Below are 16,531 nucleotides of genomic sequence, written 5' to 3'. Positions count from 1 at the left end.
ATTTAAGCTTTCAGCAACATAACTTACCTGGAAAATGTGCACTAGACAATGCACGAAACCACTCGGCACTTCCCAACAGGTAAGGTAAGCCCTAGAGATGAGGAATGCTTGCCACAGGTGCCAGTGCCACAGAGCACCACCGCCCACAAGGCTGGCCTCTCCACTTCTAGCTCTAGTGATTATCTTCCTATGTTAAGTTGCTTCAGTCGTGTCTGACTCTGTGCAACCCCATAGACGGCAGCCCACCAGGCTCCGCCATCTCTGGGATCCTCCAGGCAAGAACACTGGAGTGGGTTGCCATTTCCTCCTCCAATGCATGAAAGTGAAAAGTGAAAGTGAAGTCGCTCAGTTGTGTCCAACTCCTAGCAACCCCTGGACTGCAGCCTACCAGGCTCCTCTGTCCATGGGATTTGCCAGGCAAGAGTACTGGAGTGGGGTGCCATTGCCTTCTCCAGATTATCTTCCTAGAATGCTGCATTTCAGCTCCACAGCTCTTCTGGCTACCTTCAAGGGGCCTCCCAGAGAGCAATTATTCACCCTTGATTCCTGCTTACTCTCATACCTAAACGTTTACCATTTGCCTAGTTTTTATATTTGGATGGAAATCTTGTAAAGAGAGCTTCTGGTTCCCAGCCCTTTCACTAAATCTTACTCTGAATGTGCTGTCAAATTATGGCACTGCTGAGCACCCAGACTGTCCGCCCGGTATTACCATGACAAATTCTAACCTATTGCATTTCTTGCACATAGCTTGGCATTATTACTCATTACACACTCGGTGAATAAATTTCAAGGAGGAAGCTGACAAAAATGGAACACAGCTAAAGGATGGAATGAACAGGCTCAAGATATTTTGTTTGGAGTCAAAAGCTAAGAGCTACTTTCAAACAGAGTGTCAGAAGAGCAGGGATAAGCCTTATGCTCTAAACTCTAGGTTATCAGTATCTAACAATTTAATGTAGCATTTCCCAAACTAGAGTTCAATGTAATACGGTAGTAGGGGGAAGGGCTTCCCTGGTGGCTCAGCGGCAAAGAATCTACTTGCTAATACAGGAGATGTGGGTTCAATCCCTGGGTTGGGAGCATTCCCTGGAGTAGGAAATGACAACCCACTCCACTCTTCTGGCCTGGAAAATCCCATGGACAGAGAAGCCTAGCAGGTTACAGTCCATGGGGTTGCAAAGAGTCGAACATGACTTAGCTACTAAGCAACAACAAAACTAGGGGAAAAATCCCTATAATTAAGAAAATTTCAGAAATGCTCGATCAGATAGGTCTCTTAACTTTAGAAGTTCTCAAAGCTTAATGTATCAATATGCTTTGGGATCTAAAGGGGAGGTATACTACACAGCCTTTTCCAAACTTTTATTCAACAAGTATGGAGTACAGTCCACTAAGTTCCAGGCACAGTAGTAGGTCCTAGAAAACAATCCTGAGCCAAACAGATCCACTCTCTGCTCTTATGGAGTCTGCTCAGTGTGAGGAACAAACACTACACAAATACTGACTGTAAACCACAGTAAACGTTACAAAGTATTCATCAGTATTTTCTAATACATGAAGAAGACACCTCTTCTACTTGAACACCAAATATTTCTCTTAAAGCTTTTCCATAAACATGGTTCCAAGAGTCTAGCTCAGTGTGAAGAACCCTGCTCACAGATCTAACACATTTCCCTTGCTAAAAATGTATTACATTTTCAGAAGTAAGGTCTATTGGCAAAAGCAAGACACAAACCACTCATTTATGAAAAGGCCAGAATTAATAAATACCTCCAGATGCTTGATGAGAATAGCTCCAACTTTAGGGGCTGCTTAAATTAGAGTGATGTTGAAACAGAAGATCTGTGCTGTGGTCTACACTAAGACTAAAATGAATGTGGACTGACGCAAGGATCTGATCCACAGTGGTTCCTACTGAAAGTCGCCAATTTGAGTAAGCAAGTCTTCACCAGTACTGCAAACCTGCACCCACTGCACTTTGTATACTGATTTCTAAACAACAAGGTCCTTTCTATTTTTACAGCTGGTATTTTTAACAGGAAAATATAACACCAATTTTAAAGTATCATTAAATAATCCTGTTAGTTTTTTTTATTTTTTATACATAGCTGCAAAGCACTAAGTATGTGCAAGACACTCCACTAACAATCATGGAAAACAAAGAGGAAAAAGCCTGGTTGTGCTTTATTTACTCTCCTGACGTGGGGGTGGAGAAGCTATAGAGGGAAAGCCAAATTCATCACTTTCAGAAGAATCAACTGGTATGTCAAAAACATGCTGACATTTTTAAATCTTCAAATTTATCTTTATCTCATTGGTGATCATTCCAAGATCACCATCATTGATGGTAAACAAGAATAGTTAAGTGTTTAAAATGTTTAATACTTAATGAAACACCTCAAGGACCTAAAAACAGAGTCCCTTTTCACTCTATGCTTCCTATGCTGAGACTACCAGATTCCAAGTAGTGTTACATTTGCCACAATGAGTGTGGAGAATCAAATCTGTAATTCACACAAGAGAATGTAAAGGATTCTTTCGTCAAATAAATCTATCTGGTAAATGAATTTTTATTACAAAAGTATCATTTCATCCCAAATTACTTGAAAAGCAGCATAACCCCCTTCTCTCCAACAGCCATGCAGGTTAATTTTTAATACTTCCAGACCAAGAGACAATTATATTTAAGAAAATACTTGAGTGGATGATGGAACTCAAGAGTTAGGTAAGTATTTTGACTGATTCCACTCCAGTGACTGACCATGCACTGAATGGACTATAAATGCTGTTATACTTGGTTTTTTCCCTAACAAACCCCAAGGTGCTATACTTCTATTCAACTGCGTTGGCACATCTAAAAGGAAGGTCAACTTACCTCAGACCTAAATATCAACAGTACGGTAAGTAAAACATGAGAACATCACTCTTTGGCATGACCCATGTAAACCACATTTCTGAAAATTGAAAGAAAATAAAATATCATACCTTATATAGCCTATAATATATAAAGATATCCTAGAAAGATAATCATTAAACGTTAATGTCACTCAATATCAAATCTTGTACACTGTTTTCTTAGCAAACCATCAGTTTCCACCTGTTTTCCAGTGAATGGGGAGATGAACGTGTAACAGGAATAGTTCACTCCTGGGTTCACGTCAGACTGACTGGAATTATGTTCTAAACATCACCATTCTATAAAGACTGATAGATCAGTTTTAACTATACGCAGGCTATTTTGGGTCTCCAGATACATAAAAGTCCTTATCAATCCACTCTATCCATGAACCTGGATCATCCAACTTAAAAGCAACACTATGAAGGATGAAATCATTTTTTTAGGCTGAATTTAGTCCTTCCTAGTTAAACAATGACAGTGACTTAAGAACATATTTTCATTTTCTTAGGATGCTCAGTACCAAGGATGAGTTAAACAAGTATATTGAGATTTGTGCCCCTCTTCAGTTTTCGATCATATGTTCTCCTTTATGCCTATCTTTTATTTAAGAAACTTTTATAACAGGAACAAGGAAAAGGAAACTATGATGATTCCCTCAACAGGTAATTTGATTTATATAAATTCCATTTCCAACTTCTAGAAATAAAGACAGACACAAAATTAATTGAATTTTTTAATAAACCATAAAATTTAAATATTCAAATAAAAAGAAACAAAAATAGATATTTAAGCCCAGCACTAATTTCTGTTTTTATTCTTTCTCTGGGTATCATGGAGGCTTGACTTACCTGGGACTACAGTAGAGTAATACAGTTATGATGCTGGTGTAATGATGAACAAGTAAGTAAAAAAAAATGAGAAAAGGATGGTAAAATTTACTTTCAGATCTGGAAGTAAAGATCAGTAGCTCACTTGAACCCCCTGCAGAGACCTTACATGGGTCTTGTCTGTGGAAAACTACTATGGCTTACTGCTTGCTCTTACCACACTTATCTTCATCACAGCTTAGCACTCCTGGCATTTTGATCCTTTTGCTCACTGAAGCCCACATCAGTCTGTCAAAACATCAAGGGGGAAAATCCCCAAACTGAATAGATGAATAAACACTTTTAATGTGAACAATCATATTCAGACCAACTTCTTTTGAAAAAAATACAAGTCAGTGGGTTTTTTTTTAATCCTTAAGTAACTCAAATATTACTATTTTTTCTGCCTTACTAAAATGGCACTTTTCATTTTATTGACATTAGCCAATTATTTGCTACTCGCTTATATTTTTCTCTGATCACCTATGCTACCCTATGTTTTTCTTTTTGATTGAGATCTATACTTTCCATTCCAGAATATTTGATCTTTGACTAACTTTGTCTCATTCTGTGAATGTCTGCTACTGATTAGTGAAAAAATATCACAAAAGGAAAAAGGAAGCAGTGAGCACTAGCAGGATCTCACGTCAACATTTGTATTATTTTTTTTAATGAGAAAATATTTATTTTTATTTTGGAATCTAAAACCATTATTGTATGATACTGCCTTTTAGAATACTTAGGTTGACATTCAATATGAACGGCAAGTTAGCTCACAAGAAACAAAGTGTAATGCACAAGTTATGTTCAGCTGGTAGAAACCCAGCAGCATGGTAATAAAGTGCAGCAAAAATTTCCTTATTTGAGTAACAACTCCAGTAACCTCTGAATATTTTTGCTAACATTAAGGAAAAGCTACTGCAGTCTGGAGACTAGGTAATCTTCATACTTCAAAGACAGGCTACCAGGGACCACAGTGAAATATTAGACCTGAGGTCAATGAAAAACACTAATTTGAAAAGGAATAGGTTTTCCCCCCAAAATGCAAAATTATACAGATGCTTAAGATACTATGATTTGACAGATTTACAATGATAAAACAGCAATGATAAATGGTAACATTATTTCAGTACTTTTAGTGTAAAGAACACAGATTTAAAAATTGGCAGCAAGAAATTCTGACAGCTCCTGAGACAAGTTATCCTATGCCCAATACCCATTTCATGCCAATGATGACCAGTCTGAAGGGTAACACACAGAATAAAAACAGTGATCTACTGTAGGTGAGTGAGAAAGTACTGGAAAAGTGACAAAATTGTATGTTATTAAATGACAAAACATATTTTGAGGCTTTATTTAAAAATCTCTCACTGTTCATTATCAAAGTTACAAGATTGCATACCAGTAGACAGACTGTAAACATAGGAAATTTTCATTAAGGAAAGATGGGTTTACTGTAATTTGATCTTTTACAAAAAATTACTGAAAGTTATTGATAACAGAATTTCTCTTTTACTTTCTTAAGTCTAATTCTCTTGAAAATTAAACCAATGTTTCCACTCCCTCGAGCTAAAGTTCAACCATGGTCACCTTAGGAAATACCCTTGTTTATTTGTTAATCAGAAATACAAATTGAGTGGCACATATTTCCATTTTCTTCTTAGGCCGAAGGTTTCGGCTTCATTATATTTTACAAGAAAACAGAAGACTTGCAGTGGTCCTGTAAAGTCTTTCATGTCGCAGCTGAGGTTTAATGACGGCAGTGGAGTAAAGCAGTGGTGATGCAAAGTAAGACCAGCCCTAGTGCCCTTATCTGACATGGAATCTTTTTCCTGTTTGGCTTGCAGCAGTGTTTCTGGTCAGGGTGCCTCCACCAAACCTGATTGAAGCAGAAGGGTGACATGCTCTGGTAAATCCTATTTAAGGGCGATTCCATTCAGGAAAATGGTTGATCCTTCAATCTGTTGGTTGCGGGATGATGCTAATATGAAGAAAATTATCCGGGTAGCTCAGATGTTCACTCAGCCACTGCAAAGGTGTTTCCAACATTGGTTCAATTCCATGAATCATTACTTGGTTCTTTTTTTCCCCATCTATTCCAAGAAAGAAATCCAACAATAATCGATGAGTCAAAACAGTTGGAAGAAAAGAATAATCTGCTGCCTTTGAGAATCCTCAGTGAATCAAATGGATTTTACTGCTTTAACAGGTTAAACCTGGTCTGTTTCCTGAGCAGGAAATGTGGACATGGAGAAAGTTCAAATGTTGCAATATGTATCACCCAAAACAGAAACCTGAGGGTTACAATGAATTCTGATAAAAATTCTGTTGCTATATGTGAAAGTATTCATTCTTTCTTAATTACTGTGCTTACCTAAGATTGACGTTAATGAAACCATAGTGGAGAAAACAGCCCATTGTACCCACTGATCAAAATTTATTTTAGTTATACATAAAAAACTGTACTAATTAAAAATGACAGGTATATGAAGTAGGTCAACACATATTTAAAACATACAAAACAGAAATGTGTCTAGAAGTCATCAAAAATAAGATCAGGTTTTTTTTTAAGATCAGTGTTGAAGATGTTTAATGAAACAGTTGGGAGTTGTAAGTTAATTTTCAGTAAAGCTGTTCAAATATGCATGATAAAATTTTAGAGACACTATTAGAAGGGTTAAAATTTTAATGAAAAGGAACTAGGAGTCTGACTCAGGGATTTCTGTTTCAGAATCATGAACTCTGATTGATTTTTGTTGATGTCCATTCATTAATTAAAAGGTTGCTGCAATTCACACTTTTTTCCTAAGTTCAAATTTTGTTAAAAATTGAAGATTAGCTTTGTGTCTTTTATGATTTTGGTAAAATCACTGACAGTCTTTAAAGAAAACGAAGCATGCTTGGTTGCTACAGAAAAACACAGAAAGTAAAAAAAAAAAACAAAAAACTTTTTTTTTGGAAAAAACAAAATAAAACAAAACACAGAACCTTTAAGAAACTGTATCACTCCTTTAGCACAATTCTTGGTTTGTCTCTTAAGTCTCTTCAATCTGCAACATCTAAATCTCTCAGCTTCCTGGACACAGAAGACAACAAGGGAAACAGGGAATTGATGGAACTGTATGAGAGGGAAATACCCCATTTTTCCCCTTTCTTCTCTGTTCAAAATGACGTTTGCATCCCTAGCGCTCTAATGTCTAGGCAAAATGGGCTGGTGATGTATGGTGATAATGGTGTGGCTGGCACCTGAAACAAGAGACCCTTTTAAAGAAATATTTAAACTTCCTGCTAGAGGCAGCACAGTCCTGGGAGGTGACAGTCAACAGACTGACAATGAGAAGACAAAACCACCAGAGAATTGCTAAAAGAATGCTAAAAATAAAGTCCTAACAAACATACTATCAGCCCCAAAGATTTCCAAATAAATGTCTCCAGAAAATGTCATAGCTTAGAACAATTCTGGAAAAGGCTCAAAATACTACTAACCTAAAAAAAATGCTTTCATTGTTTTGATTTGTCCACCGAGCTCTGCTGCATCTATACATACTTCTTACACAGTTGTGATCACAGTATTAATACAATGATTGGTTTTCATAATGATGTGAATCATTTATAACCAAAAGATTAAGCTATACGCAGAATACTAAAGAAAGCACAGTATTAGTACTTTGAGAAGATTTTAAAATGTTGATACTCAAATCGGATAAACCCTCAGCTATCTGGAATGATTCATTCTTTGTAAGTTCTAGATTGCCAAGGTTTTACTGTATTAAATCTTTCTTAGAATATTTAAAAACATTTCCGGTGCAGTTCTCTTTATAGTCTTATTATATATTTCTTTGAAATATCTTAATATTCTCAGAATCTTCCTCCTACTTAGCAGTGAGTCAAAAAAATGAAAGAGCAGTGGTGTTAAGAGTAAAAGTTCTTTATCTATAAAGTTCTTCCTTAAGCAGTGTCACCTTCGGATAGTATGGAATAGAGCTGAATATCCAGAATACTGTGCCTGTACCAGTACGTAAATGTGCCAGCAAATACAATATGACGCACAGCATGTCTGAAAGGGAGAAGACTACACACGAGCCACGGAAGAGGACACAGGGAGTCTAAGAACGGTACAGCAGGAGCTAGAGAACATAAGCACAATTCACTCTATAAAACAAACCCAACAAATCACATTATCAGAAGCCTGAAGAGGCAGCACTGATTCTCTGGTTTAAACTGAGACCACTTTTGATCTGGAACATAAAAGTATCACTAAACATGGACAACTAAGGAAGTGGTCCAGGACTGTCATATCCTTCAACACAACAGCTTAAGATTTTACATATGTAATTTGGACATCGCCTACTTTTGTCCAAATATTTCACCTGTGTATATTTATCTTTCTGGTTTTCTGACTTCCTCTGATAACATAACTGTCACGAGAAACATTAGAATGGGACAGTAGTGCGCTTGGAACTATGAAGTAAAGTTTCTCTCTTATGTATCACTGCAGGCTCGTGCCTAGCATGGTGCCTGACAATAAATGTCTTCAGGGCTTAGATCATTTTGCTGCTGGTTAAATACACTATCAGAAATAATGTTTTGAAAATAGTGTCTAGTGGTTACCACTGCTATGGAGAATAAGAGCTTGACTGAAAAAGACTGCTTTGGTTATTAAAACAACAAAAAAGTCAGAATGCTTCTGAATGAGCCAAGATGTACATATGCCATCACCAAAATTCATGTTACCATAAATAACAACAAGCACAACAGCATATTTTGGCAATATCAGAACTAGCAAAACGAAGCAGTAAAAAATTAGCAGATTCTTTTTCCCCTAACAGAAAGGAAACGCTTGATGATACTGCTACTAAAGTAAATCATGTTTTTGGTAAATATATCTTTGTGTTTCAAAATGGGAATCTAGAATTTAATACTTGGGAATAAAAAATATATCACTACAAAGTAAATGACTCAGGAGAAAAATGTTACTCCACATCTCACCCACTCAGATTTTTAAAAACGTTAGTCTGATGCTTTAAAGTAGGCAAACGTTTGACACAGTAATCAAGTGAACTCGTTCCATATGAAATTCTCTCATACAGGGCACTTTTGAGGGGTAACTTTTTATTTGGATGTAATTTCAAACTTAGAGAAAATTTGCAAGAACAGCACAAGGACTTTCTCTTCACCCAGAGTCATCAATTGCTTACATTTTGCCCCCTTTGCTTTATCATTTTATGTATATATAATTAATTTCTGAATCATTTGAGAGTAAATTAGAAACACTGAGTCCTTCACCTTTAATTATTTCAGTGTATACTTTCTAATAAAAATATCCTTTTATATAATCATAGCACAGTTATCAAAATTAAAATATTAACACTGACACTATACTATTAAGTAATCACTTCAGAAGTTATTAACGATCCTAATTATTTTTTCTCCAGTCTAGGATCCAGTACAGGAATCATTCATTGCATTTAATTTTCAGGTCTCCGTACTCTCCTTTAACTTGGACGGCTCTTGGCCTTTCTTTGTGCTTTCTAACCTTGACAATTTTGAAGACTACATGTCGTTATTCTATAGAATCTCCACACAGCAATTAAAAAAACTGTTAATTCATGTTGTAAATATAAGAACAGTCATTCATAAATACTTGGAGTTTGTGAATTAAGGAAAAGGACAAATAAATGTCAGAGACAAGCATTTTCTTTGGAGAGAATAGTAATTAAATTCACGTTAAGAGTTAGATGTTAAATCTAAAGAGATCATATATCTATAAAGAGACTATCACAATAAAATTTCATTTCTTATACTCATCTTACTTATAAGCCCAAGTATTCTAAGACTCAACTCCATAGGTCAGTCTGTAGACCACTGTTCTAAAACAGAGGACTGGTAACATGTCTTCCAGTTCTAGTACATGAGTCTTTTATGGCTAAAAAGCAAAATATTTCTTTTTGAGTTTAAATCAGCATAATACACTAGTTCTGAATTCTCAGGCAAATCACTCAACCTTCCGAGTCCCAGTTTCCTCCTCCTACAGTGTAGATAAAGAATTCTCATCTCTGGGGTTGCATAGAGGATCAAAGGGGATAGCCAAATAAAGCACTCAGCACAGGGCCTGGACACAGTAGGTATTCAATAAAGTGAGGGATATACCAAAAGGTATATACAAACTGTGGATTCAATTAAGTCACCGGCATGCAAAGGGCTGTGAGAATGTGGCCTTGTGTTAATATCCACTCTGCATTACTCAGCCTCATTATTATGCAGTGTGGCACAGATTTTATGAATGTGTTAAGGAAAAAAAGAAAGAGATGGCAACAACAAAAACCCAAAGACTCAATCATTATGCAAACAACAAAATGAAATTTTAAAAATTCCTTAAGCACTCTAAGCCCTCTGGATTAATCTAGTAGTGCTCTCTATGTGTTTATTCAGCAAAGCACAGCCTGGATAAATCAAATGAGCCCTACTGCACTATGGTAAAGTTACTTAATAAACTTCAGATATGGTTCTCAGTTTATTTTGAAGATGAAAAATTCAAGGAGGGAAAACAAAGAACCTTCGAAAATCTTTGCTACACAAGTTAAAGTACACCATTATTAGAGAACTTAAGAGTAGGTGATGAATCTGCCTTTTAAAGATTTCTGTTAGCAATGGCTCGGGCTTCCCAGGTGGCTCAGTGGTAAAGAATCTGCCTGCTAATGCAGGAGATTCAAGAGCCACGGGTTCAATCCCTGAGTCAGGAAGATCCCCTGGAGAAGGAAATGGCCACCCACTCCAGTATTCTTGCCTGGAAAACTCCGTGGACAAAGAAGCCTGGTGGGCTACAGTCCACGGGGTCACAGTCAGACACAACTGAGCATGCATGCAAAGCAAATCAGCAATGGCTCACAGCCTTCCCCACCCAATCTGGTTTTTAGCCATTACTTTTAAGCCAATTATCAACAAGGAATATGACCTAAATGTCTTTAAAAACAGGTTATGTGAGATTCTAGAAAGATGCATGAGTTTCACTCTTACTGTTAATATGTGTAACTAAATATGTGAAACTTCTGAATTTAAAGGAAGCTAGAGAAATGGATGATGTATCTTTTAAGGGAAAGTGCTTTTAATCAGAAAATTTCAGATTAGTAACTTGTTTTTTAGTTCACACTTATGAATATGGAGTAACAGAAATTTAAGACCAGAGATTGTAAACACTGTGTTTAGATCTGTGGCTTCACATATATATTTTATAGTTCAGCAGAAAATGCCTCAGTTTGCTAGCTTGGAAATGTGTGTGATGCTGAAAGGTAAAACTTCTGAAAAATACTTGATCATTCTGAAAAACAGAGATGAGCTTTTTAGCTGCCACTGTTCTGAACAATTTTGTTCTGTCTGACAAATTCTTTAACCTCTGATATGTTCATTAGTAAAACACCAACTAATTGAATCCATTGACATGAAAAACCACAGGCTGAAATCTGAAATGCATACATCATACTGAAGGATTCTGACTCAGCCTCAGCGGTAATAGTCAGTGAGGTCAGGTCAAAGAGGGTTAAACCAAGCCAGGATATAGCCAAAGGAATACATCAAACGCTGATTTTAAAAGGGCAATTAATCTTAGACAGAAATGCTTCCTGGGGAATGAGATCTCAATCTTAAGAGCACACTACATGATGTAGCAGTAAAAATGAACATATACAAGCTTACAGAGCTTTTATCCTATGATCACAAACAGAAGGAAAGTGCTGTTTATCAGAGAAATACAAACCCATTTAAAAATACTTACATTAACTTCTTCCGGATCTATACTCACTTAGTAGTACAGGTTTTAATGAACATATCACAGTTAATATAGATCACATATCTTTTTCCATGCATAAATTTATATATATGTTAATTATGTCTGTCCAAAATATTGCCAGAGCTTTGATTCTTAACATATTGTATAAGATTTTCAAAACATGTCTATGATAATTCTTTCATTGCCCTGCTTATAACCTTTATATTTTTGAGGAAGTAATAAAGCAAATTTAAACTTAACCCCCCCAAATCAGCTATTATTTAAAAAGAACACTGTATTAAGTGACTTTAAGATCATTTAAATAAACTGATTAAATGTCTCTTAATAAGATAAAAGTATGGTATAAGTTACAAACTTAAACTTGCTCATTTCAAACCCCCCCACCCCAAAACCAAAATACAACTTTGAAAATATAGCTCAAATGTTTTTGACTTGCTTTCATAAAAGGATCCAGTAATTCTAGTTGGGTGTAATAGGGCCTATTAATATATGTCAGGTATGAATTACAGAACAGTTCAGAACTAATTGTTTTATTTAAAATATAGGCAATAATCATGCTGTTTATGTATGGTCAGATTAAGGTCTCACAGGACTTGCTTTAACAAAGAGATGACTTGCTTTTAATCTCCTGTATGTGCTATTATTTTGTTAAAGAAATTCTGTTTTCTAGTGCTAAAGATGAAATTTTTTTTTTTTAATGGCAAATAGATATCATTTTATTTTTTTATTTTTTTAATTTTATTTTATTTTTAAACTTTACATAATTGTATTAGTTTTGCCAAATATCAAAATGAATCCATCACAGGTATACATGTGCTCCCCATCCTGAACCCTCCTCCGTCCTCCCTCCCCAAACTGTGCAAGTATCTGTTCCCACTTTTGAAAAAGTCAGGTTAATTCATTTAATGTCTCAGGATCTAGATAAAGGAAATCAGAAGCCTCTCCTGACAGGCCCAGTAATCCTATCTTTGCTAATTGAGAATAATGAAAATAAGCAATTAATTATTTCTTTGATTTTAGAAAAGACATATGTCAACGGACTGAGTCATTAACAGATTTTGTACTACCAAAATCAGTTCATGGTACATATTGGGACAAACCACAGACATGGAGGGAGAATGACACAACGAAGAACAGAGTCTGATTCAGTTTAGAATTTGCTGGCATGATGACGAATTCAAGAAAATTACCGAGGTTAAAATAAGTCTCATAAGTTTCTTCTGTCTAAAATTAAATACAGTACATCTTTGTTAATGAGGGCTATGTTTGTAGAACTTCTTGTATTACCACTGTGTGTGACACTGTATCATTTCTTTTATATCCCGAGAGAGAAAACAGTGAAGAGCAGGCAGTGTTAGGCGGAGACTGCAGTTCAGTGACCATTCCCACACGGCAGGCTCACGGTGCCTTAGTAAGGTTACAAATGGGCCTTCCACAGTTTACTTGTAATTCTTTCTTCACTCATTTAAAATCTGTTTTCATCCCAGTATCCTTTTGTACCTTCACACTGTCTGATTTAGAAAATCATTTAGCAGTAGGTTTTTCTTTTTAATGGTTCGTACTCTATAAAATAGAAAGAATTACTGAAACTCAAAAATGATTATTATTCTTACTTCTAAACCCTCATCCTGATGAAGTCTGAAGGTTTTCTGTTTGTGTGGCATGAACTGGCAAGTCTGAAATGCCACCTCTTTGGGCAGTCAATGTCACCATGCTGACAAAAGTGCCAATTTGAAGTTCAAACTTCAAACTGAAGGGTCTGCCTCAGATGAATACTGTGAGGCTTGGATGTTTCTTTTTTCTAATGGCTTTAGGTATGAAAAAGTGATTACAAACAAAGAGTTAATTCACTTTATAAACAATCTAATCATATGCTACAGAGCTAAGGAGAAAGAACATGAATACACCATCTTTTCTTAATTTTATAGAAACTATTCTGTGGTTTCTCATAAAGCATGTCAAAAACAAAACACTGTAATTTTCAAGTTAGATGACCTAGATGGGGTATTGTGACACCCTAGCCTCAGTTGTTAAAATTATCTTCTAATGTCCTAAGCAAGCAAATAAAAGATCAATCTTAGTCACTTAGTTCATCAACGCTTTCTCCCACATCTCTGACCTCACTAAAAAATCTTCTGTACTTTTATAGGAGACAAGTACAAAAACAAAGCGAGTCTTTCAGCAAAATAAAGTAGGGACATTTTAAATCAGCATTTCAGAGTAGACATTACCCCTCAGCAGCCTGCCCCTGGGTGAAGGATTCTACTTCAGTGGTCATGTGGTATGTGTGGCCTGGTCCCTCCTTTGCAACAATTTCTGCTCATCTTTTAAGACCTGGCTCAGTCTTTATTATCCACTACAGAATGGATAAGATAATATTCCTAATATCCTTTGCATATCTCCATTCCTATACATATCACTTTCAGTCCACTCCAACTGGACTAGTTTCTTAAAAGCAGGGATGCTATCTTACACATCTGAGTAACGCCAGTGTCAGAAGACAATATGATGTGAAGAAATTGACTGATGAATACTGAAAGCTACAACATCAAAGTGAACCCAAAAGTTCAATGGAAGTTGGGAAGGGGCTCAAAGAGTAAATAAAATCCTGGGAAGCAGGGCAGAAATGGAAAAAGGCAAGCAGCAAGAAGACTGCACTTGCTGGTAAGAGCGATGCTGGGAACCTTAACTCATCTCCTATCAAATGTAAGCCTTTCTCTTAACATACACTCCAGTTGTACAATGTCAAATATAAATTCAGGCTCACAACAGTCCAACTGCTACAGAAGACTAAAATAGACAGCCAATAAGAATTTGCTGTATGACTCAAGAAGCTCAAACCAGGGCTCCATAACAACCTAGAGAGGTGGGAAGGGGAGGGAGGTGAGGGATGTTCAAGCGGGAGGGGACGTGGGTAAACCTATGACTGATTCATGTTGATGTCTGGTAGAAACCAATAGAACACTGTAAAACAATTATCCTTCAATCAAAAATAAATAAATAAAAATATACAACAACAACAAAGCAAGAATGGACACTGTTTTATTTTCATAATCCTAACTTACTAGGTTTTTATGCATTACATTAGACAACTGGGAAATAAAATATATTTGGGCAAAGCCTGTAAGTTTTTTGTATTCTTAAAAGAATACAAGTTAGGATTTTTAGATTTAAAAAATATTTGGTTATATTGTTTCTAATGGACAAAGAAATACTTCACTTCAAGTCTGCTATAGAAGCTTAGGTTTCTAAGTCATTTTAACTATTGCTGACATCACAGAAAAAATTTACCTGAGTTCACCTTTGGTTATTTCCTGTTACCCTGGCTAACTTCTCAAGCCACTTGAGAAACAACAAAAAAAGAATCACATAAAGCAGCTCATCATTAATTATAAGAAAAAAGACCTAAAGTATGTCTTCATGAGTATTAGTACATTCTACCTTCATATGATGAAACAAGGCAAAATTCCTTCATGCATGAATCACCTGTCATAAGGAGCAATAGACAATGCTGCCACATAACTTTTATAAGCACTTTCTCTTTTAATCATGTGATGACAGCGAGTTCTTATCCACACACACCCAATCTTTCAGTCTTTCGCTTTCAACTTAAGTTGGGTGCAGGTGTTTCAAAATGCTTCTTGGCTGACAATATTACAGGTGCTAAACCAGACAGTAAACAGTTCTTTACTGAAAGAATGACTTGATGTTTTGAATACTTCCCATAGATCCTGAAACGACAGCTATTTTCCAAAGAGGTGACAAATGGAAGAGGCAAATAAGAGTTTTTTCAAAGATAAGATATTGGTGTGAGAAACACAGCCTCCTCCTGAAATGAAAGGTACCATCAAGAGGACCTCAAAAGTAGAGGTACTATTTATAGCATTTCAGTGAAGTGTGTGTATGGTCCCTGATTGACACAGCATGCAAGAGTTTGGGAAGAAGTCTGTCACACAAAGATATTCACCTAAGAGGCAAGTTTGTGGATTAAAGTTGTGAGTGTCTACCTTACTGCCCTCTCTTAAAAAAAAGGTGGGGGGGGTCATCTTGTGTATTCCTTAAGAATGGATGGGTAGGTAGGGCAGGTTAGAAATTTAGGAGAGAATAGTGTTTAAATGAATAAAAAAGCCTCACAAATGTATGTGCCATTCTGGTGTGGGATGACAATAACTTGTCTGTGCTGTGATCTGGGTGTGGGAATGAAGAAAAAACACGAAGGTGTGTTCTGACAGAACATGTCGGCTCAAAGCATATGACTGCTTTTCATCTACATGCTGAATGTCACAGACATCATCTTCATATCCAACAAAAAGAATAGCCAGAATTATACACAGGAACACTACAATAACAACAGAAGCTCAAGTCCCTAAGATCATACCAGGGGTAAGAGAGAGTACGGGCCATGCATGCAGGCCAGATTAGGTACTAAACACAAACCAAAAAGAGTTAAGAGAGAGTAAAGATTTCAGAATGTTATTTTAAAGTATACAAAAAAGTGAAAAGGTGAAAATGAAAATAAATGGCAGCACAGTAAAGTGGAAAAACCAATGGACCAGGAGATGGAGACTTGACTTCCAAACCTAGTTCTACAATGAACCAGCTAAGAAACCTTGGACCAATCATCTAAAAAACTAGGAGAATGAACTAAAATAACTTTAAGTTCCAACATTTACACAATTCTTTAAAGATGTCAAATACAAAATTAACATCCAATCAATTTCTCCTGCTCTCCCTCCATTAAGTTTCTTCCGTCTTTCTATGGATTTGCTGATAACTGTGCTGTCCATTGTGCACCTTACAGTACAACAGTTTTCAGATCTTGAGTCTCATTGTGATGTTCTCACTCAATAGTCAAAGATCTTATAAAGAAATATATTTACATGACACAATGTTTTGGAAAGTAGACTGTCAAAAAAATTTAAGGGAAGTACAATAAGATAGCCATTTCAATACTAAGCTTTAGCTTAAATTTCATTT

At 36.1% G+C, this 16,531-nt stretch overlaps 1 protein-coding gene across 4 annotated transcripts in view; it reads right to left on the bottom strand.

The window, feature by feature from the left end:
* Window positions 1–4,227: 4,227 nt before the first annotated feature.
* ATG5 (autophagy related 5) overlaps window positions 4,228–16,531 on the bottom strand; it is a 115,110-nt gene continuing 102,806 nt past the window's right edge. For 2 of the 4 annotated variants that reach the window (XR_003512603.1, XM_027551307.1), the window contains one exon: window positions 4,228–5,861. Coding sequence is in view for 3 of the 4 variants with exons in the window: in XM_027551307.1 (XP_027407108.1) it covers window positions 5,725–5,861 (137 nt within the window). In the remaining variant the exon portion in view is untranslated. The remainder of the gene's footprint in view (window positions 5,862–16,531) is intronic. The other 2 variants (XM_027551305.1, XM_027551306.1) reach the window with 2 other exon arrangements.

This window comes from Bos indicus x Bos taurus, chromosome 9 (genome assembly GCF_003369695.1).
Source record: "Bos indicus x Bos taurus breed Angus x Brahman F1 hybrid chromosome 9, Bos_hybrid_MaternalHap_v2.0, whole genome shotgun sequence".
In the NCBI taxonomy this organism is placed as follows: domain Eukaryota; kingdom Metazoa; phylum Chordata; class Mammalia; order Artiodactyla; family Bovidae; genus Bos; species Bos indicus x Bos taurus.
Note: the sequence above shows the minus strand (reverse complement) of the source record. Positions and strands in the feature narration are given on the sequence as shown.